The sequence below is a fragment of the Phocoena phocoena genome, chromosome 3, assembly GCF_963924675.1.
Source record: "Phocoena phocoena chromosome 3, mPhoPho1.1, whole genome shotgun sequence".
Classification (NCBI taxonomy): Eukaryota; Metazoa; Chordata; class Mammalia; order Artiodactyla; family Phocoenidae; genus Phocoena; species Phocoena phocoena.
The window spans coordinates 34,604,302-34,628,861 of NC_089221.1; the positions used below are offsets into that span (position 1 = coordinate 34,604,302).

A 24,560-nucleotide genomic window follows, 5' to 3' on the forward strand; every position below is an offset into this window, starting at 1 on the left:
TAGTTTCCCTAAGTAAGACGGTTCTTTTTCATTGGTGTTAGCATTTTCTGGAAGAGTGTACAAAATCTACAAGAACAGTGATCGATTTCTAAAGCATTTCTGTGTTCCTTATCTAAAGTACAATTAACAATTCCTGTTCAAGTTTTGATTTGAAAACTGGCAAGGGAGAGACCAAAGAAAGGCATATCACTTCCAGATTGGTAGGTGGCAAGTTTAATAAGCAGGGAACTTACCTAAGAAGCTTGTTTTAAGGCAGCTGCAAGATGACTGGATCTCCGCACCTACCCGCCAGAATCTTAAAAGTTTATATAGAGGCCTTAAAGAGGTTCAGCGACACTTACACTGTCCAGATGGTCTCAGTAACACATTGCTCTCTCAAGGCTGCATCCTTGAAAATGGTTCCCACTGTGTGAACAGTGGGCAGAAAGTACATTCCAAAGACAGGGGATAGGGTAAGCAAACTCTGCCCGGGTCCAGCTCAAAGGCCAACTGGTGGTCAACTCAGTAATCAACTCTGACACCAAGGAAACATACACTCTTTCTGAGATTCTAGTCCCACAACATTTTAGCCAATCTTTCATCATTACATGGTCAATTTACTGTATTATGTGAAGAAGACTTTCATCACATATCAGAAAAAGCATAATGGACCCCTCCCATGGAGTAAAAACCCTTCCTGATCTTTTAGATTTTGGACAGAATGACTCCCTGTCATAGATCCAGATCACCAACAAATTACAAGCAATAGCTTGCTTGCTCCCATGATGGATCTTTTTACAATAGTTCTGGCAGCACTCTGATTATAGAGTTAGAACTCGGCTTCAAAGATGCCAGAAATTCATCAGACCTCACCTGAATTTGATACTTTGTCTCCCTGCTTCCATCCCTGTTTATCCTCTCTCAACTGTTTGTGGTGACAGGACACATTATTCATAAACCAAAATGCCAGGATATTGTTAAGCAAACATGTATGAATGAAAACTTAGCTTGGTGTCATCAGAGATAGGAAGAAAAGACAAATGAGACCGAAATCCGAATAACTGTCAGTGTGTTACGACACTACCATTCCTTTGAAAAATAAAGTGAAAGTAAAACTACTAATACCGATTACTAATTTAATTCCTTAGGCCAGTCAATACCAAATCATGAGGCCATTTCAATGCAAAACAGCCACTGAGAAATTTGGTTATGAAAGCAATCAAGATGCAGACACTTGAGAAACATTTAAAGATGCCAGAACTGCACACCTGGTGGGGAATATCACACACCTGCAGATTGTTCTTTGCACTAGCTCTGGGTGATCCAGATCAGCTGCCCCAGGTGGATGGCTTCATAATTAGACAGCTCTTCACTATCCAGTTGCTCCACCTAAGAAAACCTGAAGCTTTGAGGATGACCGAGCAGCCGTTCCCTTCTACAGAAAAACACTTGTGTGGTACATCAGGAGTGGTTTTAAATGGTGGAGATAATTACTTAATTCAAGCTGTAGCAACTGGCCAAGTAAACAAGCAGCAGCCAGGAAGCTATTAGCATGATTTTAAGGCAATTATTCCATTAGTGTTTAATAGTCTCCAATTAGTCTTCCCTGACTATCGAAGTTTGAATGTCTTTTTTCCTCCAAAAATTTTCACAAGTTGAGTAATGTGGAAAGGTATCAAGCCCATTTTTAAACCTGGATTTATATGTGCGGATCTGCCAAATGTACATTACAGAATCATGGAGAAATTCAGGCGTGTAGATTGGTGAAATAGGGGTTTATTTTTTCTCAGAAGTATTGAGGGTGAGAATGGAAGGCTTTGCAGGGGATCCACTCTGAGTATAAAACTAAGAGGAGTTGGGAAAGCAGTGGAAATTCCCACTGCATCCAATGCCATCATCAGTATGTCTCTGCTGTAGGACTATCAGAATATCAAAGCCTCTGACCTCAGGTTTTCACTTTGTCCTGTGGAAAGAAAATTCATCCTGTTCCTGCTAATGCCTATTCCCTTGTCCTCTCACCCTGATTAGTACTTGTTGTTGCTGAATCATCCAGATACAAACCCCAAAGCATTTCCCTCCAAAATTCCTAGGAGATTTTTTCCTAAGGACCATTTTAAGGGTTATATCACTGAACTGATTGTAGGTCATTTCCCTTCACTGAGGTGCAATTTTCACATCTGTGAAATGCAGTTAATACTTATCAGCATCGACTGTTTCACAAGGTTTGGGGAAGGATTATGTGATCTGGGTTACATACTAGGGCTTTGAAAAGTGAAGTATTATAAAAAAGTAAGTTAGATTCAGACATGGTATCATAACATCCCTCAGAACTTGCAGTGTGAACTTGCGCTTTTAACCTCCCTGTGTCTCTGGAGAGTCACCTATCAGGAGGCTGGCAACAGAGTCCTTGCCCTTCTTACCTTTTATGTGAACACAAATTCTCAGGTGAGACCATGTAAAAGTAACCTTCTAAAAACCAAAAAATAAAAAGGAAGGAAGGAAAGAAGATAGGAATGCCTGTGGAAGTGAGAGTGGAATTTTCCCAACAAAGTTCTGTGCTTTCTATGGTCTCCTTCAAAAGAACGATCCCCAGGCTCACCCAGGGGGCAGGGTAAGTGCAGAGTGGAGAAGCTGTCTTGTTCTTGTCCTTGGAGACACACCTGGGCTCTTGGGAAGCTACCTCTTGAAGAAGGACAAAAGTAGATGAACCCTTCCCTTCCAGGGTTGGCTCTCAGAGTGTAGCCTGTGCCTATAATAACCACCAAACATCCACTTGATGAACGACCATTGATTTGAGTTACTGATCAATTCCAGGGCTACTGGTTAGAGACTCTTGGGATTTTCAAGAAAACCCATCTTTTCCTCTTTTTTTTTAAAGTATGATTTCCCCCAGTGGCTGAGAGGGGGCGCCGGATAGGGCAGGTCTAGAGAAGGCAGACCAGAAGGTTGAACCTGATAACACGGCACAGCTTGGGGCAGGGTATTTTGCCCTCTAAGCTGAGTCCTGGAAGGGTCAGGCACCTGCACCCTCAGCCCAAGCGAAAAGTCAACGAAGTATGGCTGTGTCCCCAGCTGCCACCGTGGTACACCGTCCTGAAACGACCCTCCCTCCTGCACATCCGAACTAGGGTCTGCTGCGCTGCCATCCCAAAAACCTGCCTCGTCCTCTGGTCCCAGTCGTGCGCGCTATGCTGAAGCCTCTGGATGCCTCCAGTCTCTTCCTCGCTTTGCCCAGGCTTCCGTCCTGCTAGCCTGTCCGGACACCGCCGCAATCATCTTTTCCCTAAGATTTGCCTATTAATCCCACCCCTCCACCGCAGCTCACGCAGGTTCCCCTGCCCAGCTTCTGTCCCGAACAACAAATGCACGGTCCACGAGGGATTGCTTTCCTGACCCGCGCGCTGTAGGCTGCTAACAGCTCTTGGACCAAAATCCAGACGGCGGCCACCCGGCCAGGCCCTCTAGGTCCACGCAGATCAGGAAACTGCTCCCTCCTCTCCTCTCCCCCTTCAGCTCCCGGTCAAGGGCAGCGATCACGCCGCCGCCGCGGGTCCCTGAACTTTCATCACTCTTCGGGAAGCGCTTTGTCTCTTTAAAGGAGACTAGGGACGAATATTAATGACTCGGGTGAGGTTCTAACAGAGAAATCCACCAGATCCGCTTGATTCCGTGACAGGTTTGGAGTGGGAGGTCCACGGGCCGGAGCCGAGCCCTTAGGACAGCAGCTCGCTCTCGCCGGTCACTATCACCCCACAGCCCCAGAAATCGCCCCCAGCCCCAAGTCTTCGGGGAAAACGTGGCAGGGGGGCACGAGGGGCCGTCCTGGAGCCAAGCCTTTCCCCTGCCCCAGCCCTCTCACACAACCTGCTTCAAAAACCCATGGGAAATCAGTCACCTTGACTCCCCGCGCCGCGGTCCCCAGACGTTTGGAAAACGCCAGGAGCCCGGAGGCTCCCAGGCACGCACTCTCCTGGCCGAGACCCACCCCTGGAGACGAGTTTCCCTCCCGCGGGCATCGTGGCAAGTTACCACTTCGTGGCAGATAAAGCAGGGCGGGGCAGGTGGAGCGGACGCCGAGCGCCCCGTCGGCAGCCTCAGCGCGCCTACCTGGGATGGCTAAATTGGTGAGGGGGATGCTGTGGATGCTCTCGGGCAGAGTGGCCATCCAGTCGGCGAATTTCAGCTCGTTCTTCCCTTGAGACGAGGCCATCGTGCGGTCGCTGTGCCGCGCGCTGGTCCTCACGCTCCTCGGGCAGGCTGGCAGGCTGCTGCCGCTAATCGAATGTTTGCTCCAGCCCCGCTAGAGTTTACACTCCGCTGCGCGCCACACCCACAGGATGGCGCAGACACATGCTAATTTTAATAATTATTCAAAACACCCCATGCTCCCTTAGTGCCTCCGCCAGACTCCGCTGGAGCTTTTGTTCCTGACGTCCGCGCTCAGCTTTCTCCTCTCTCCCCGCCCTCCCCGACTCCCTCCTCCTGTCTTATCCCTCCTATGCGTCTCTGTCTTTTCTCGCCATTTCTGCAGCGTTCCTTGGCTTCTTACTATATATTTTTTTTCCTTTTTCTTTTTTTAACTTGGGTCACACAGCTGCTTTGCCCATGACCTTGCTCGGTCCTCTGATGAGACTTCCTAGCCCTGCTTGAATAAAAGACAATCTTGTGGCTGACCCTAAAATCCTAGTAGACTTTGGGATGCTATCACTTCCTGGGGAGCTGACTCTCATACTGGCTTTCAGGACTTTCCATTCTTACAGAAGAGCTTTTCTTTTTGTAAGCTACAACAGGTTATTTTCTTTCCTCAGTCGGGACCTAGAGCCCTGCTTATAACAAAATGGTGGTCTTTCTTCACCGCTTTGCCTAATTTTTGGAGTAGTTGACAAGAGTGCTGTCAGCAAAGAACAGTAAGTTCCAGGTGGTTCCTACTTAATCCCTGGCACCCTGTTCTAGACATTTCAAGGTAAAGAAGCACATCAACCCCTTCATTTCCCTGATTATGAGAAATTTATGCTATATCTATGGAGAAAGCTGTTTATGTCCTCTCTGTGTCATTTTCGTGGCACTCAGGACAAGGCTGAAGCCTGATGCCAGAAGAAAATCACCACATTTCCCAGTGACATGTTGTAATTATTGCCAGTAGCATTTGGTGGAATTTACTTGGCAGCATTCAAAATGATCTATGTGATTGTCTGAATTTTCATTCCTTGGCAGACTAGAGAGGTGTGCCTCTCTCAAGAGAAATCACTTGTCGAGCCTCCAAAGAACTGTCTTGGTCCACCTGCTCTCAGATGAGAAAGAGGAGAAAAATCAAATCTCACAAATGTGATGAGTCCAGGGATGGCCTGAATAGGAATGATAAGCAACGGACTGAAAATGTGCAGGGTCTTTGCAGCCCAGTGAATGTAGATGCAATAAAGGTGCCTCTGTTCTTTGCGCCAGTGATGTAAAATCCTTTTCCTAAAGTAAATGCTGTTAAGTTGGGAAAATGAGAACCAAGGTAGGAGAGAGAGCTGTAAAATATGGGGATTTTTTTTTTCAATTCAGTAAACCATATAGCATTTTTTAAAAACAACCACAGCTAAAGCCTGCTTATTGTACAAGGATGCAGAACTCAAAGAATATTCACTCCAAATAGGGAGCACTGTGGGAAAGGTGGAGAGAGGAGAGAGAATACCTTATCCATGTGATCAAATTTTCTGTTCTCCCATAGAATCAATTCATAACTGCAAAAGAACATGGTAGGGTTATATTTAAGAATGAGAAAGGATGTACTGGGATTTTTTTTCCCAAGGTAAATCTTAATATTCCTGTTAGCACAGTAGAACTCACATATCCTTTTTTTTTTTTTTTTTTTTTTTTGTAGTACGTGGGCTTCTCACTGCCGTGGCCTCTGCCGTTGCGGAGCACAGGCTCCGGACGCGCAGGCCAAGCGGCCACGGCTCACAGGCCCAGCTGCTCCGCGGCACGCGGGATCCTCCCGGACCGGGGCACGAACCCGTGTCCATGGCATCAGCAGGCGGACTCCCAACCACTGCGCCACCAGGGAAGCCCCACATATCCTTTTGATTAGGGTGAGAATTCAGCTCACTATAGGATTGTTGGTCAAGAGACCTACAAACCACCCTCTGGCTAATGCTGGTGCTCTGTGGGCATCATTGCAGGGCAATGAGGAGAGCTCAGATCTGGGAATTGGCTGCTCTGTCTCTGAGTCATTTAGGCAAGTCTTCTAGTCTCTGTCAGCCCTGGTTGTCTCCATCATAAAATGGTGAGAGTAACTCAGAGATTTGTGGTGAAGCTTCCAGAAAAGAGTGTAATGAAAGAGCTTTGTTATCAGCACAGCATCAGACAAAATGTGAGACCTATGTTTATTAAGATAACAATGTGTATTATCTCTCTTTGTCACTTCTATCTTTATAAAATATTCATTTTCAAGAGGATGAAATAATTATTGAATCTTGGGATTTTGTTTTTTAGTAAGATGCACTTAAAAAACATGCCCTGTTCAATTGTGTTGAACCTATGTGTCCCTGAAAGTTTACAAAGCATTTTTAAAAAATGAAACCACCTTAAATGTTGAGGAAATATGCCTCTCTAAAGAACAGTACACTTTATCTTTTGGTAAAGCAAACAAACAATCCCTCCCCTGTTTTATCTGCTTTGAACTTCAGATTTTTTTACTGTATTGGTTTTTCATGAAACTTTACATTTCTCTGCATGCGAGCCACTAAAAAGGACGGTGCTGAAAGTGGATAGTTTATGAATTTCTTTCCCAGAATTATAATCAATATTTTAGGCAATTTATGACCTGGTTTCCCCATCTTTCTATTATAGCTTGGTCACCATTTACTAAATGATATTAGAAAAATCATGTAATTTCTCTGGGCTTCAGTTTGCCCACTGTATTAGTCAGGGTTTCCCAGAGACACAGAAATATGGATATAAATATAGACATATAGAGAGATTTATTTTAAGAAATTGGCTCATATAATCATGAGAGCAGGCAAATCTGAAAGGCAGGCCAGCAGGCTGGGAACCCAGGTAGGATTTCTGTGTTGCATCCTTGAAACAAAATTCTTCTTCGGGAAACCTCAGTCTCTGCTCTTAAGACCTTCAACTGATTGGATGAGACCCACCCACATTATAGAAAGTAATATCTGCTTTATTCAAAGTCACATAATTACATATGCTAATCACATCCACAAATACCCTCACAGCAACATCTAGACTAGTGTTTGACAAAACTATTGGGTATCATAGCCTAGCCAAGTTGACACATAAAATTAACCATCACACTATTATTCTATCTTTCTGTTTCCTTTATGATTATTTCTTAACATATAGCTGCTGGCAATAGCAGGAGGAGGAATGAAAATATTTAGTTGTTTTACTCTATTCAGAGAATTCAAGGCATGGATCAACATTTTTATCATTACAACAGAGATGAAAAAATACTAATGATTTTTAATTGTGCTGTTGAGAAAAACTTATCCTAAAAAAAATTTTAAGCATAAATGGAAAGAGGAGAAGGACTTATTGCAGTGGTTTCCTGCTCCTATTAAAACTTACTCATGTAATCCTCAGCTGTCGATCAAAACGACACTATACACAGTTTATAAACATTCTACTCATTTGGAACATTTCCTTACTTCATATCCTCCTCCACTCAAAAATACATGGCTCTTTACTACATGTTTTCTTTCATTAGTTCATAATATTTCTCAATTGTTGGAGATATATACTTTTATTTTTTATATATTTTTTATTTTTTCAATTAAATTGATGTTGAATTATGTTCCGAAAAACAAGGATTCTTATAGCTCAGAAAACTTTAGAACACATTTCAGCTGAATAATATTTTTAAAGAGGAGCTCTGTTTAAAACAACTCAGCCAAATCATTAAAAAATCATGGTGTTCATAAATATGTATTTATAGAGTCAAACTTAAAGAAAACGCATACAAAAGGGGAATAAAGAATCCTTGTAAAAACTAACTACTAATAATCAATGCTTTCTGGTCATTCTCTGCAACCTCTACCCAGATCTTATATCATAAGATGGAATTATTGTATTTTAAGCATATAAAAATGCTTTTTACACTTAAATTCAAAGTAGAAAAAAGTGACAACTTCCACTTCCCTCCACCATTTTAACCCTGCAGAGTTTTTGGTTGTACCCCTCTCTCTTCCTCTACATCTACATCTTATATACAAGTCCAAACTAAGCTAATTAATACTCACTCAATACAATCTAGTGGTCAGAATCATAAGCTATGGAATCTGCAGGCCTGGATTCAAATTCAGGTTTCCCCAGTTAACTATTGTGTGTTTTTTGATTTCCTTAACTGAAGCATGAAGAATGATTATTCCCTCCTGAGGGGTAGGAAAACCGAAGGTGCTATGAAGCTTAAGTCAAGTGAGACTGTAAAGTTTATTGAACAGAATGGAAGCTCTATAAACTATAAACTGTAGTTCATCCTTACGCTTCTTGCAGCCACCATGCCTTGCTCATGCTATTAACTCCACATGGAATATACTTTCATGCTTTCACCTGTAAAAATCTTTTCCATTCTAATTCATCTTTGCAACTTCTGTCACTATTCATAAGCAGAAGTAATTTTTCCTTTTTCTGAACACCCATTACAGTTTGTTTATAGCTGTCTTGTAGTGTGTTTCTAATTCCCTAGTTAGCCTTAAAGCATTATGTGGACAGTGATGGTGATATTTGATACCCAGTCATGCCTCTCACAGTGCCTAAGACATAATAAGGACTCATTATTATCATTCATTTACTTATTTCATAAGTATTTATTGAGTGTCTATTATGTGCTCTGTCCTAGAGAGGGAAGATAGAGCACAAGTCCCTGAACTCACTGAGTTTATGTTTCAGGCAGAAAGTGGCAAATGATAGCTTAATGTCTGAATAAATAAATGACTTGGCTGTATCTCTCACCTCAATGTCAAAAGCCCTCCTTTAGCGTGCTTGATTTTTAGTACTTCACTATGTAGCAAACAACTTATAACTTAATTTTGAAAATATATTTTGAAAGAAAAATTGTTTTAGAATTGTTTTGCCTGTCTATACTGGCTCTTCTAATTCTTTCCATCCTATTGCTATTTTGGTAAAGTCAGTGATCACACTTGGAAATAACATGGTGTACTCTTCCAGATTTCCAGAGGTCATCACCAGCAAACTGTTTGATTTCTCAGAGCATGAGGATTCCTGTGGGTGGAGGTTAGCCAGGGAAGGAAGAAGGAGAATGTTTTAGGTTTACTTGTAGAATCAGAAAAATCCTGGAACTATTCTACTTCTCATTGCTAAAAAAATTATGACCAGGGCTTCCCTGGTGGCACAGTGGTTGAGAGTCTGCCTGCCGATGCAGGGGACACAGGTTCATGCCCCGGTCTGGGAGGATCCCATGTGCCGCTGAGCGGCTGGGCCCGTGGGCCATGGCCGCTGGGGCTGCGCGTCCGGAGCCTATGCTCCACAGCGGGAGAGGCCACAACAGTTAGAGGCCTGCGTACAGCAAAAAAAAAAAAAAAAACTCTGACCATAATTATACCAGTGCTCATAGGAGCATTATTCACAATGGCAAAAAGGTGGAAACAACCCAAATATCTATTGACAGAAAAATGGATAAATATAATGTGGTGTAATCATACAATGGAATATTATTCAGCCTTAAAAAGGAAGGAAATTCTGATAACAGCTACAACATGGATAAACTCTGAAAACATTGTGCTAAATGAAATGAGCCAGACATAAAAGGACAAATATTCTATGATTCCACTTACGTAAAGTACCTAAAATAATCAAATTCATAAGGACAGAAAATAGAACAGTGTTATAAAGGGTTGGGAGAGTGAAGAATGACATTTTAATGGATGCAGAGTTTCAGTTTAGGATCATAAAAATTCTGGAGATGGATAGATAGTGGTAGTAGTTGTACAATAATGTAAACATTATTCAGTGTCACTGAACTGTACACTTAAAAATAAGATGGTAAATTTTATGTTATGTGTATTTTGTCACAATTTTAAAAACTAATGACTCGATTGGACAGAAGAATCATACTTGTTTTATCAATTATAAGGCTCCCATTGTAACCCTTCAGTACTAGTTTATCCTCCAGCCAGTGATCGCCAGGAACACACCTGAAATTATACAAATTGGATTTATCACTTTTTGTAGCAAGAGAGAATGCAAATCATGGGAACCCTGGGCCATATCAGTAAGAAGATGTTAGCAAGACATTATTATAGGATTTGCCCTTATGTTTTGTGATTTGGGGAGGATTTAAGGAAGTGAGGCTTTGCTCTGATTTGGATGCTGTTAGGAAGTGGTATAAGGGGTAATTCAATGAATATCTTCATAAATCTTATCTAGAAGGAGGAGAGACTATACTAATGCTAGAGCTATAAGAAGTAAAGAAGCAGGAGTCACTCATTAGAGTGGGGTATATAAGATCATTTTTGTGGCATGGACAATACTGATGTTTTGTCCATTTTCAGCCATGATTACAGAGGGCTTATGTTGTTTTTTGTTGTTGTTGCTCAAGGTCTTGGGGTGACCTTGTATAATGTTGATGTTCCATGTGTTTATGTTCAACAGATGAACACCAAGACCTGGCTGATAATACCAGAAATCCTAGATGTCAGGGGCTATTTTTCTCTTTCCCACCAATAAGTAGAAGGACACAGCCCAACCTAAGTTTTCTGGAGCTCCAAGAGTCCTAGCCTTGTAGACCTTTGCAAATGATAAATGTCATTGGCAACTTTGATATGTACTCCCCATCAATAAGATTTTCACTTACATTTTATGGCATGAACAGATTGACGCAATAAAGCAAATGATACACCTGCATGTGCCACCTCATGAGTGTTCATGCACAGTTATGCCCTGAAAAACCATTTGTGTCCTGCCATTCTCGAATAGTTCCCAAGGTACACAGAAACAATGATAATCCTTGTTGCAGAATAACTCACTCAATTTGCATTTCTTTTCAGTCTCTTCTTGCAAACCCCAAAGGCAATCATCTGTAACTAGAGCTGTCTGACAGGCAAAGATAATGCTGTGGTACACCACTAACACCTTAGAGAAAGAGATTCTGAGAAGAAAAGTCAAATAATGAGCTCTCAGTCTAGCCGTAGCCCTAGAACTGCAGATCAGCTGTGGAAGGTAGTGTCAGAAATCTGGACACAGTGTGTGAGGCAGGACAAATATCTGACTGTTCAGGGAGCTTTGAGCAATGCTCAGCACAGAAAAACAAAGAATTAGATACAATGACTATTTGTGCTTATTCATCTTTCTGACTACCATTCTAGCATCATTTAAGACTACACCTTTGCCCAAATCCTGCATTTGTCTTAGTCAATGCATAAACTTAGGGGATCCTGCATCTAAGCCATAAACTACATTCGCTCAGAGTAGCTGTCCATAACTTTAGTGCTGAACATGAACAGATTCATCATTTGCTCTGAGTGTATGTTTATGATGGCTAGCTGTTGTAAACCTGTGATTATACTGTGTTGGTGGTAAATAACAAACATTTTTTGGTAGTTTACAGCCACAGCTATCTTCTCACTTGGTTTCTTTTAAAACATTTCATCATAAAAAATTTCACACACTTGCAAAATTGGAGAGAACAATTAATAAACCTTCACATACTCATCCCTCAGACTCAATAAATATCTGCTAATGGGCAGCTTTTATTTTTTACACACTGCTCCTTCAAATTGAATGATTTTAAGTAAATGCCATATGTGATAATATTTAATCCATAATATTTTGACATGTTATTATCTAATATAGTCAATCAACCACTCAATTCAGATTTTAAAAGTCACCAATTAATGAACGAATTAACTGAGATTTTTCTCAACTCACTGATTAGTAGCCTAGATACAATATAAATCAGATGCTTTAAATTCTGTTATTTAACTCAAGTTGTATGTAGGGAAATATATATATGTATTTGTTTATACAACTTGTAGGGAAATTGTAAAAAGTAAAATTAAAACTTTACAAACATAGACTACCTTAAGTTAAAGATAACCACACCCTCTGGTTGTATAATTACTATGTGAATACACTGTTGAAGAGAGAATTAATTTCCTTGAAACTATATGTGCTGTAATCACTGCACTTATTCTTTATAGTCTAAAGACTTTATCTTTTTAAATGATTGAAGTTTGTGTATTTTTTATCAAAATGTTAGTCTTTTATTCTGAAAAAGCTAAAGAAAATGCATACATCTCTAATAAAAAAGTCAAGCCTAAGACCTAGGCCTCATTTTGTCCACTACACACAAAGTAACCCAAATGACTACTAAATTATTTTATTATGTACCACATTTATATAAGACATATTTTTTTACCTTCCCATAGAGGCAATACAATAATATAATTTCACTTAATTATTACATATAGTTTGAAAATACCATTTGACAAAAATACTAAGAACACTTTCAGATGTCTCTGCAAATACATATAAAGACTTTTACAGCTACTATTGAGAAATAATATAATTCTAAGATATAAGAATTCATTCTATTTAATAATTATCTAATATTTGCACTGAGTGCTAAATGGCTATGTATGGAGTCAGAGTATCTTTGAAAGCTTGTATACAGAGCTTGTAAATAAACATGCCTTTACAAGCACTGGAGAAAGTGTTACAAAATTTACACTACATAAAATAAGGACAAATTATCATTAATACAAAATAGCTAAGGAGCAGCTTTCCTGGCCCAGCAAAGACAATTGTGGACCTGGAAGAGATGAATGCCAAAATCTATAATAAGTCACATAACAACTGATAAAAATTTCTGGAAGGAGACTGCAAATGCCTAAATGCCTTATTTCCCAGGCTGAGTGATTCTAATTTGTAAAGCACATGGAAGAGAACAGGAGCTAAGGAAATATAATCCAAGAGGACACCCACACATAAATATCACTGGGGAATGAGAAATTACAGTGCTCCCTTCCTAAAATAGAAAAATTAGTAAGCATGCAGCCTCCAAATTAATGGACTTGGCAGAAAACCTATGTGGTCAGGACACTGAAAAATGGCCCAGTTCTCAAAGTAAATAATACTGGTTTGCAGACACAAAGAGTCACAAGACTAATTTTGATTTTGTGTGGAAATTCAAAAATGCAATATTAAAAGTTATGGCTCCATTGTATATTCTTTTTTTTTTTTTTAAGATGTTGGGGGTAGGAGTTTAGTAATTTATTTATTTATTTTTGCTCTGTTGGGTCTTCATTGCTGTGCGAGGGCTTTCTCTAGTTGTGGCAAGCGGGGGCCACTCTTCATCACGGTGCGCGGGCCTCTCACTATCGCAGCCTCTCTTGTTGCGGAGCACAGGCTCCAGACGTGCAGGCTCAGTAGTTGTGGCTCACGGGCCTAGTTGCTCTGCGGCACGTGGGATCCTCCCAGACCAGGGCTCGAACCCGTGTCCCCTGCATTAGCAGGTAGCTTCTCAACCACTGCGCCACCAGGGAAGCCCTCCATTGTATATTCTTGCCTCCTTTGTCAAAGATTAATTGACCGGTGCTGTGTGGGTTCTCTATTCTGTTCCACCGATAAATTTAAAACCTCTCTCCTTTGAGCCAGAATCAAACCAGTGACCCAAGGATGGCCACAGACAGGCATCTACATTCCTTCGCTTTATCAGCTGAGCTACCAAAGGGAACACACATTTGATTGAATATATAATGAATATACTATAGAGAAAAGACAGTCTCTTCAGCAAGTTGTACTGGGAAAGCAGGACAGCCATATGTAAATCAATGAAGTTAGAACACTCCCTCACACCATATACAAAAAATAAACTCAAAATGGCTTAAAGACTTAAATATAAGACATGGCACCATAAAACTCCTAGAAGAGAACATAGGTGAAACATTCTCTGAAATTATAGGAATGTTTTCTTAGGTCAGTCTCGGAAGACAATTGAAATAAAAACAAAAATAAACAAATGGGACCTAATCAAGCTTATAAGCTTTTGCACAGCAAAGGAAATCATAAATGAAACGAACAGACAACCTAGGGACTGGAAGGAAATATTTGCAAACAATGTGACCGACAAGGAATTAACTTTCAAAATATAAAAACAGCTATAGGGCTTCCGTGGTGGCGCAGTGGTTGAGAGTCCGTCTGCCGATGCAGGGGACGCGGGTTCGTGCCCCGGTCCGGTAAGATCCCACATGCCGTGGAGCGGCTGGGCCTGTGAGCCATGGCCGCTGAGCCTGCGCATCCAGAGCCTGTGCTCCGCAACGGGAGAAGCCACAACAGTGAGAGGCCCGCGTACCGCAAAAAAACAAACAAACTAAAAAACAGCTATACAACTAAATAACAAAATAACTAACTAACTAAATAACCCAATAAAAAATGGGCAGAAGACCTAAATAGACATTTCTACAAAGCAGACATACAGATGGCCAAAAAGCACATGAAAATATGCTGAACATCGTTAATTATTAGAGAAATATAAATAAAGACTACAATGAGGTATCACCTCACACCAGTCAGAATGGCCATCATCAAAAAGTCTACAAATAATAAATGCTGAAGAGGGTGTAGAGAAAAGGGAACCCTCCTGTATTGTTGGTGGGAATGTAAATTGGCACAGCTACCGTGGAAAACAGTATGGATGTTCCTTAAAAAACTAAAAATAGAGTTACCACACTCCTTGGCATATATCTGGAAAAAACTCTAATTCAAAAAGATACATGCACCTCAGTATTCATAGCAGCACTATTTACAATAGCCAAGACATGGAAGCAACCTAAATGTCCATCGACAGATGAATGGATAAAGAAAATGTTGTACTCATATACAATGGAATATCACTCATTCATAAAAAAGAAAGAATGCCATTTGCAGCAACGTGGGTGTACCTAGAGATTATCATACAAGTGAAGTAAGTCAGACAGAGAAACACAAATATCATATGATATCACTTATATGTGGAATCCAAAAAATGATACAAATGAACTTATTTACAAAACAGAAACAGACTCATAGACATAGAAAACAAATGTATGGTTACCTAAGAGGAAAGAAAGATAGAGGAAGGATAAATTAGGAGTTTGGGATTATCAGATGTAAACTACTATATATAAAATAAACAACAAGGTTTTACTGTATAGCGCAGGGAAGTATATTCAGTATCTTGTAATAAACTATAATGGAAAAAAGTATGAAAAAGAGTATATATACAACTGAATCACTTTGCTGTATACCAGAAACTAACACAACATTGTAAATCAACTATACTTCAATAAAAATAAATAAATAAAGTTATGGCTAAGTAATGTGGCCACCTGCAGGCTGTTAAGGAAGAATGTCCCAGTATGCGCTGGCTAATAACAGGGAAGTAAGTTACTTTCTATTTAAAATTATTTATAGCACAGAAATTATTACCCAGCATAATCTTATACTCTTTGTAGTTATAAAACTTAAATTCTTCATACATGACAATTGTTTGTATAATTTTCCATAAGATATTACTCATTATTCCTCATTATTAAATTGATTAGTGAGATTAAAAAGAATACATCCATTATGATTATTCATGCCTTTCTTATTTTGTTTCACCAATATTTTAAAAAGCTGAGATGTGGCTCCTGGCTTATGCCTAAGAAACCCAGGATTTGGAAAATTCAGCATTTGAAAAGAATGGGTTTGAACTGACTAAAGTTTATTACAATGGCTCTAAAGGGGATTGGGAGGCCTTCACCTAGTTAAAAATGATTTTAAAATAAACTATACAAAATAGCTGTTGGAAACGATAGTAAGGTAATATGAAATAAACACATTTTCACCTGTAATGTATTTAGTGGTTTGATTTGATGGTAGGACATTTGCTGAAGTTAATAGTTATAGGAGTAATTGAAATATAAACAATTTAAAAATTATGCAGACAGGTTCCATGTGAAGCAAATATTGGCAGGTCAGCTAATTGGTCACATGGAAAAATGGTTTCAGACTAACAAAGGATAATTTTAAGTATCCGTCACTGATAAGTATTAACCATTTGAAGATTAGGCTATAGACAAGTCTGTATAATCTATTCTGCAAGCAATGAACAAAGAAGGAGAAGAAAAGCAGAAACCATCATGGGCTGAAAGTAGGGAAAGCTAAGAAGAGAAACAAAAACAAAAGTTAGATGAAATTTGGAAATTATCCAGTTAATACAATTACTGCAGAAAATTTGACTGATTAATTTGGACGAAGATACCAAAATTGGCACATCTAGACTCTTGTTTATTTGACAATACTAATTAGCTTGTTCCTCTTCACTTTACTTTCTATTGCGTAGTTGTGCCTAAAGCTACCCTCTAATACAACACCAGATGAAAACGGGGTGATTTATTCAACTATTCAGATGTTTTGTCTATATTAGTGAGGTTTGAGTTTTTTTCTTTTTTCATTTAACTGTTTTTGCAGTGTATATCATTTCAATAGAAATTACACCCAAGTGGTAAATTTTTGTTTAATCCCCAGGGACATAAGCCAGGCCAAAAGATAATGAAAAATAACATTTAAAAAATAATTTAAAATTTTTTTAAAATAGTGTTGGAAAATACATCTTCATCTGACAATGATTAAAAGAGAAATTCGGGCTTCCCTGGTGGTGCAGTAGTTGAGAGTCTGCCTGCTGATGCAGGGGACATGGGTTCGTGCCCCGGTACGGGAGGATCCCACATGCCGCGAAGCGGCTGGGCCCGTGAGCCATGGCCGCTGAGCCTGCGCGTCCGGAGCCTGTGCTCCGCAATGAGGCCCACGTACTGAAAAAAAAAAAGAGAAATTAATAAGCCACATTTCTCTCAGTGACTCAGACTCCCTACCATCTATTCCCTGAAAATCACTCCCAGAGAAGAGGGCAGGCACAGTAATAATATTAGGTACAGTTGCTGGGTCGTTAGTACATACTGTAGACACTGGGATAAGCAACACATTATGTATATGATTCTATTAGATCCTCACATGAGAATTAAGATGCATTAACCCATTAATGCCCAAGGACCCCTCTTTAGGTTTGAACTTTCAGTTGAGTCATCAGAGAAATGCAAAGGTTCCAATGAATAAATATATATCCATTCAAATTGATTTGTCATTTGGCTCACTGTAGCCATATTCTATGTCTTTCTTCTGCTGATGTACTAAGTATCCTCAGATCTTCTCTCCACAACCATAGCCTTTTTATATCCCTTAATATATGTTATTCCAATAATTCCACTTTTCCCATGTTCACTGTCCTGTGACATTAAGGTGAAGGACTTATTGGAGTCTGGGCCCAGCACAAAGGTTGCCAGTTAGACCTTTGCCCATAAATTTGAATCATGAATCTGGTTTATAAAGTTAAATTTAATTTCTAATGGGTTTTGCTCTTCTGTCATTTGATTCCTCCTTTTAATCCAGATATCTTTAAGTTTGATATTATTCCTCCAGAATTTAAACTCCAAGGACAATTCTTGTTCTTACTTCTCTATTTTCAAGTTAAAATTACTATTTTTTCATAGAATTTCTCTTTTCTAACTAGCATATATTTGAATCTCTTATATTGCACAATAATTCAGACTGTTAAAATAATTTCTATGGTGGGTCAACGTATCGGACAATGGCATAACTAGTTTTATCATAAGAGCCCATTAAGTTCTCAGTAAACAAGCCTTTCTCAGGGTAAGGAGAGCTCTCTGTTAACCCTGAGGCTCTGTGCTTTAAGAAGGAGGGTACAGCAGAAGGATGAGCAATGACTCACTCAGCAGCCAGTAGGAAAGAATCTATACATCTGAACCTCTATTACAGTCCCTGGGCTTCTTACTACTAGTGCTAGACATCAGATTGGAATGCAAGAATATTATCCACCTTCTACACCACACACACACACACACACACACACACACACACACACACAAACACACACATCACTTCAGTTTTTCCTTCTGGGAAATATTTTTCCCTTTAAACACCATTGTTCATGTAACCCATCTTTAGATATATGGTAACTTTCAGTGTGACTTGCTCTAGGTTGCAAACTCCTCCTACCCAACCCCCAAGGTGTTGTCTTTTTATTGCATGTACACTTGATTGTTTTGACTTCTGGTAGACTGATATCACATTACCTCCTCCCAGTGTCTTGATGACCTTAAAGAGCTCTACAGACCATTGAGGGTGAGCAGTGGGGTGGGGAAGAAGGGGGTTGTGGTCAGGATCTGGACATTTGTAAAATAATTATATTAAGTCCATTAAGAGAAGTGCACTCCTAAACAAACATCATTCCTATCTGATGAATAACCTCTTCAAAGACTGGGTGTGGAGGTAGAAGGGGCTCTGGGTTGCTAATTAATGTCAGAGTATAAAAAGCAGACTTAAACAGGATTAAGATCACATTTCCATGATTGAAACATTACTATTTTATGTCGAGTGCATTTACTCTCTGGCAAGAGTGTAATCGAAAGGATATTCAAACATGTAACAAATGAGGTCATAAATTGTGAGTGTGGTTTTACTATAGCACACACATCTAGAAATTCAGATGGATTGCTTCTCTTGGCAGCTTATTTGAAGACTGTAAGGTTTTATGACATAAATCTCCCCCTCTCTCTCATACACGTGTGCACACGCACACATGTGCCTATGAAATTTTATTAAGATCTTCACTGAGATGGACTATTAAACTACTGGTATTAAACATTACATAGTTGAGAGTCTGCCTGCCGATGCAGGGGACGTGGGTTCGTGCCCCGGTCCGGGAAGATCCCACATGCTGTGGAGCGGCTGGGCTCATGAGCCATGGCCGCTGAGCCTGCGCGTCCGGTGCCCGTGCTCCGCAACGGGAGAGGCCACAGTGGTGAGAGGCCCGTGTACTGGAAAAAAAAAAAAAATTACATAAATATTGAATTAAATCTGGCCAAACTAAACCATTTTTTGCATATTTTTAACTTTAAGATGGATTAAAATTTTCGAGTAATCCAGTATCTTATTCCTTTAAATGATTTTTCTGTTTCAAAAGAAAAAAAATCAAAACCAGTGTGAATGTCTTTTGGGTTTTTGTTGCTTCACATTAAGAAGAAAAATTTAACCTTATAATTCTGTGAAATGATTTTGTTGGGAAGATAGATTTTTCTTTCCATACCATAATGTTTCCTACAAAACAGCCAGCATCAGACAGGCTTGATATCATTTGTCTTCCCTCACAGCTATTCTTATTCATTTCTTCAAAGGCTATTATCACTCTTTAATTTCACACCCATTTGTTAGGAGATTTGAAAAACTGATCACAGTGCAAATATGTCAGGGAACCAAAAGTGTACTGGGTATTCCAACCAAGAGATTTTAATGTAGGGAAATGGTTAAACAGATGTTTTAGAACTGAAAAGTCTAAAAATGAAAACTGTAGTAATTATTGCAAGAAGTACTGTCATCTCTAGGGTTGGAGAAACAAAGAAAATAATTTGAGGTTATCAGGGAGCCCAGATGCTTGGAGCAGTGGCTCTGATGAGTTGAGATTTGAATCTATGAAGAGGTCCATTGCCCAGCTTCTGTGGGTAGTCTGAGGGTAATGAGACTGATTCTGAAAGTGTGGCCATTCTGGGAACGTGGAAAAAGGCTGTGATCCTCACCATCTGCTGCTCCCTGTAAGGACCATTGCTGGAGCAATGCCAGTAAGAGCATCAAGTTATACAGAAAGAATTCAGTCCCTTCTTCTTCTTGCCTTCCGATATCTTTTAATGCCCCCCTATTGGCATAACCTAACAGAGAACCAGCTACTAAAGCAGAAATATCGTGTGTAAAGTCCATTATCTCAAATCGGTGAAATAGAAAAGTGGGTTTGTCACCAAGGAAAAAGCTTAGCAACTGGCATATTGGGTAGACAGACTAATGGCTTCCGCGAGGTTATCCACATCCTAATCCCTGAAACCTGTGTGTGTACTACCTTATATGGCAAAAGGGACTTTGCAGATGTAAATATGTTAAGGACCTTGAGATGAGGAGATTACCTTGATTTATCTGAGTGGGCTCAATGCAATTACGAGGGTCCTTACAAGAGGGAGGCAGGAGTACAGGAGCATCAGAGTCAGGGAAGGAGATAGGAAGACAGAAGCAGAGGACAGAGAGAGCTACTTAAATATGATGTACAGTAATAGATATAGTGTTGGATTTTTTTTTAAGTTTTTTTTTTCTGATGTGGACCATTTTTAAGGTCTTTATTGCATTTGTTACAATATTACATCTGTTTTATGTTTTGGTATTTTGGCCGCAAGGCATGTGGGATCCTACCTCCCCAACCAGGGATCGAACCCCCACCTCTTGCATTGGAAGGCGAAGTCTTAACCACTGGACCACCAAGGAAGTCCCTAGTGTTGGATTTTAAGTATACACTTATGAGTAGTGAATAAAGTTTTCATTCTTTTAAAAGCATATTTGCTCTACTAACAATTTCTCTAATATTTTGTAATCAATTAGAGTTTTAACCCAAGACAATTTAGAAAATAATACTTTCCATTCTCCTCTTCAAAGACAGGCAGTATGAAGCTTAGAGAAAATTGTACAGACACTGTGCATCAAGTGCTCAGTAAATATTGTCAACTAAATAATACCGCTTTTTACATTGCCATTACTTCCTCTAAGAAGGTTGAGTTTAATGGATTTTTTTTTTCAGCAGAGTTCTGCTCACTAAACTTAGTAACATTGTTCCCTGCTGTTGGGAGAACAGAAACATATCCATCATAATCCTTCAGTTCTGCCGCTTGTGTGGGCTGATCCTTGAACCAACTCTAGAGTCAGTTCTTAAAGAGAAAGGAGTAAACAGTCATGTGATGGCTTTTAACTTTGAAAAAATGTGCCTGTATAGGAAGTAGGAGAAATGCAAGAGAAGTTAAAAAAAAAAAAAAGTTACATTGAATTAATTCCTAATTGAGGAGTTGACTGGTTTGTCAGCAGTCTATGTCTTTTACAGGAGATGTTATTTCATGTTGTTGGCACTATGTTACTTTCGGCCAAGATGGTAAAAAGAAAACAGGATACTCTAGATTCCTCCACCCAAAGAAAACAAAAGGAAGGAATCTTGCTCTATATTCCTTTTCTCTCTTTTCATCCTGTTCCCCTACCACTGAAGTCCCAAGTAAAGCTCCCAATGAATATTGGGTCAATTTTCACAATCTGATATGGACCATCTGGAGTCTGAGAGAGATTGGGCTTTACTGCATTCACGTAGGTGGTCTCCTTTAATATTTTAAATTAGTTTTATAATTATCAATATAAATATTACATTCACAAAGCAACAACAGGGGACTCTACCCTGTGGAGTTAATTAAATACCTATAAATTAGCTCAGCTCATCAGCTAAGTCTGCATAACCTCATACTTAAGTGTGTGTTTTAATTGCAAATGGAATTGAATTCCTTTGAGTTTTACTTTCACTATAAATTCCTATCTCCTTTTTCTTCTGATATCCAATGGATAACTATAATTTTCATTTCATCATTGTTATCATGTAACTCTATCTTGGATCTAATGGAAATATTTATGTAATCTATGGTTCCAAGGAGGAAAAAATGACATTAAATCTAACTTTCAGAAAAATTTACTGTATTTTTAATGGACAAGGGACAGTGCCTCTTGGCTACTTTATTAGCACTTTATTAAGTATTGTGCGGTATGCTTTTCTTTGAATTCTCAGCGTATCACTGCAGATTCAGGAAACAAGAGCGGACCCCACAGCATCATCCCTTTAAAAGGGAATTTTTATTGACTAACGTTCCATCAAGACGAGTGCTCCCAGCATGTTAAAATATAATGATGCTTGCTCTACACACAGTTGGAGGATGCCAGAAGCAGCAAATTCTTACTTGTCCGATTAATCATCCCTTCTTCCTCTGTGGGGTTTCAGTCCAGGATAGCTTGCTCATTGATAAAATTCACATCCCTTACTTTATGGCCAAGTTGCAGCTAGAATCATAGAATTGTAGAATTAAGCATTTCTACAAGTACAGCACAGTTCTGTAAATTCTGTTCTCTAATAGATTTCTCCTGTAAAATCAGAGCAGTATTCATACAGGGGAGAAAAATCTCACACTGGGCTAAGTCAAAAATTATTGATGAAGGGTTTGTGTTGTTGTCAAAGAAAAGAAGAGCAATATATTATTTCTTTATAGCCAGGGAGCTGGAGTCCACCTGCAGCAGGTTCCACTTTCCTGACAAAGGGTCTTTCTTAGTTCTCTCTATATAGGTTAGGGTATTCCTTAGCTTTATAGCTCCAGACCTCAACCATGTGTACCCTGGAATAATGGTAAGAGTTACAGAGTCTGAGAGACATAGCTCCACACCACTTAGGGAAATTATTTACATATTTAGCATATGCACGCATAGCTTAACTTCTGTTACTGGATTTCATGATTTGTCAACACATTTTAGGTAATTGTAGAAAGTCATAAAACATACATGATATAGGACTTTAGGGGGTGATAGCATTATTCTATATCTTGATCAGGTGGTTGTTATAAATTGCGTGTGTTAGCCAAAATTTGCAGAACTGAACACTAAAAAAAGGAGGAATTTTGCTAAATATAAAATTATACCTCACTAAAACAATGGAGAAAAATAACGTGGATAGTGTAGGAAATAGTGACAGTTCATGAATTGTATTTTAGTCATTTCACATGCTGAATGAACTTACAGAGAGCTTAATTTTTCTAATTAGCCTTCTTCTTAGAGTTAAGTCCTATATGTTACACTTTGTAAAAGAAATTAGGGACACTTAGGTGTTTGAGATGGCAGCTCTGCATTTGTCTCCCTGCTCTAATGATTTAATAAGTTTGTCTGACACTCTCTAAACCTAAAGCAAAATGTGAAGCTTTGTTAATCTTTTTTTACAAGCTCCCTACTTTCATCAAAGGTGTCTATTTGTTTGGGAAAACAAGATCTCCGTGTGGTCCATGCTCCTTGCATGACCTATTTCAGAGAATGGTGTGTTGAACATCTCCTGCATAAATGTCAAGAATTGAAAAGTTTTGTGCTAATATGAGAAAAAAAAAAAAGGGAAAAGAACACTTGCTAGATCAACCTCTCAAGTTTGAGAGCTCAAGAGCAAAAGACCTCACTTGTGAAAGTCCAGCCTTACCAGTCACAGAAATTGCAGTAGAGCAACTAAAATATATGCATTCTAATTTCATCTCCTCCACTCACTTGGTGACCTTGAGTGGATCCCCAGTGGATATGGCACCTATTTTATAGAAATTTATGACGATCAAATGAGACAATCTGTACAGAAGCATGTTGAAATTTTAATGTCTTATATAAATATAAAGATAATATTAGTAAGTATGAATGTATGCTGGGCAAAAGAGCTACCTATTACAATGCTATATCACTCTTTCCAGTACCTCATCTCTAAAAATCATTTTTTACTTACTTTTGAAAACAATCTATGAGATTTCAGTTGGTCAACATATGACCACAAATATTAATGTGCCTCCCTTTACAGCTTGTGATGAATAAAAGGCTGAGATGGCCACCATCAAACAGAGCTCTTACTTTAGTCATTATACTTTATGAAACCAAAGACTAGAAGTTTTTGGTCTAGCTCAGCATCTGGGCCAGCATCTACACAGAGCAAGCTTAGGGCAACAGAAAGCGATGATTTAGACAGAGCTCTTTGTTAATCTCAACTATTTTACACAGAAAAGTTTGAGAATGTGATAAGAATTCCAAACATTAGGATTGAAATAGTCTTTCAGTTATTGAACAAATGTTTCCATCAGAATGGATTACAAGTAGTTTTCCAATGTCCTAAAATAGATTATCTAGTGGTAGTCTACTGACAATGCCTAAAAACCCATCATGAGAAACAAGGATGGAACTACTTTTTTGTGGATAATGGACAAAAGTCAAAGGATGGTGACTGTACTCCAGGGGTATACTCCAGGGGTCTGCTGGTGAGATAAAGAAGGTCTAAATGCCAAAAATTCTCTTCCGGTTGCCACAGGCTACTGGACTGCAGACAGTTCAGCTGGGTGCCTGAGGCTGCTTAGAGCCCTGCTCTCTTTGAGGTGTTAATGCCTGTTTGGTACCAGTTGACCCATCCACAGGAGCCAAAGGGCTGGTATCTCTGAAGCCTGATGCTCAGAGAATTAGCTGACCTCTAGTGAACCTAAATTCTGCACAGACCTCAGTATACACTGCCTGCTGTTTCACTGCCAGGAGCTGTAACCTGGTGGTCTGCTCCAGAGATGTGAGAATTTGTGACCTGTGTTCTCCTAGTTGTTGCCTTATCTCTTACTATTTTATCCTATTTGATTATGTTCTTTTAACTGATGCCTTTTACTTTCACCAAAATCTAATTTTTAATTTTGCTTACTTTTGAATTTGTACTATAACATACATAGAGTGCATTCATCTTAATACAGCTGGATGTGTTTTTACCTATGTATCCACCTGGGTAACCACTACTGAATCAAGGCATAGAATAGTACCAGCACTGGAGGAATTTCTCTCATGGTCTCCCAATAATTGCACTCCCCCAAGATAAACACTATTCTGACCTCTGTCACAAATATATTGGTTTTACCTGT

General features: G+C 39.4%; 1 protein-coding gene across 1 annotated transcript in view; it reads right to left on the reverse strand.

Moving 5' to 3' along the window:
• PLCXD3 (phosphatidylinositol specific phospholipase C X domain containing 3) overlaps positions 1-4,240 on the reverse strand; it is a 157,356-nt gene extending 153,116 nt beyond the window's left edge. The window contains exon 1 of the mRNA XM_065875041.1: positions 4,087-4,240. Within this exon, the coding sequence (XP_065731113.1) occupies positions 4,087-4,189 (103 nt within the window). The 5' untranslated portion in view covers positions 4,190-4,240. The remainder of the gene's footprint in view (positions 1-4,086) is intronic.
• Positions 4,241-24,560: the final 20,320 nt, after the last annotated feature.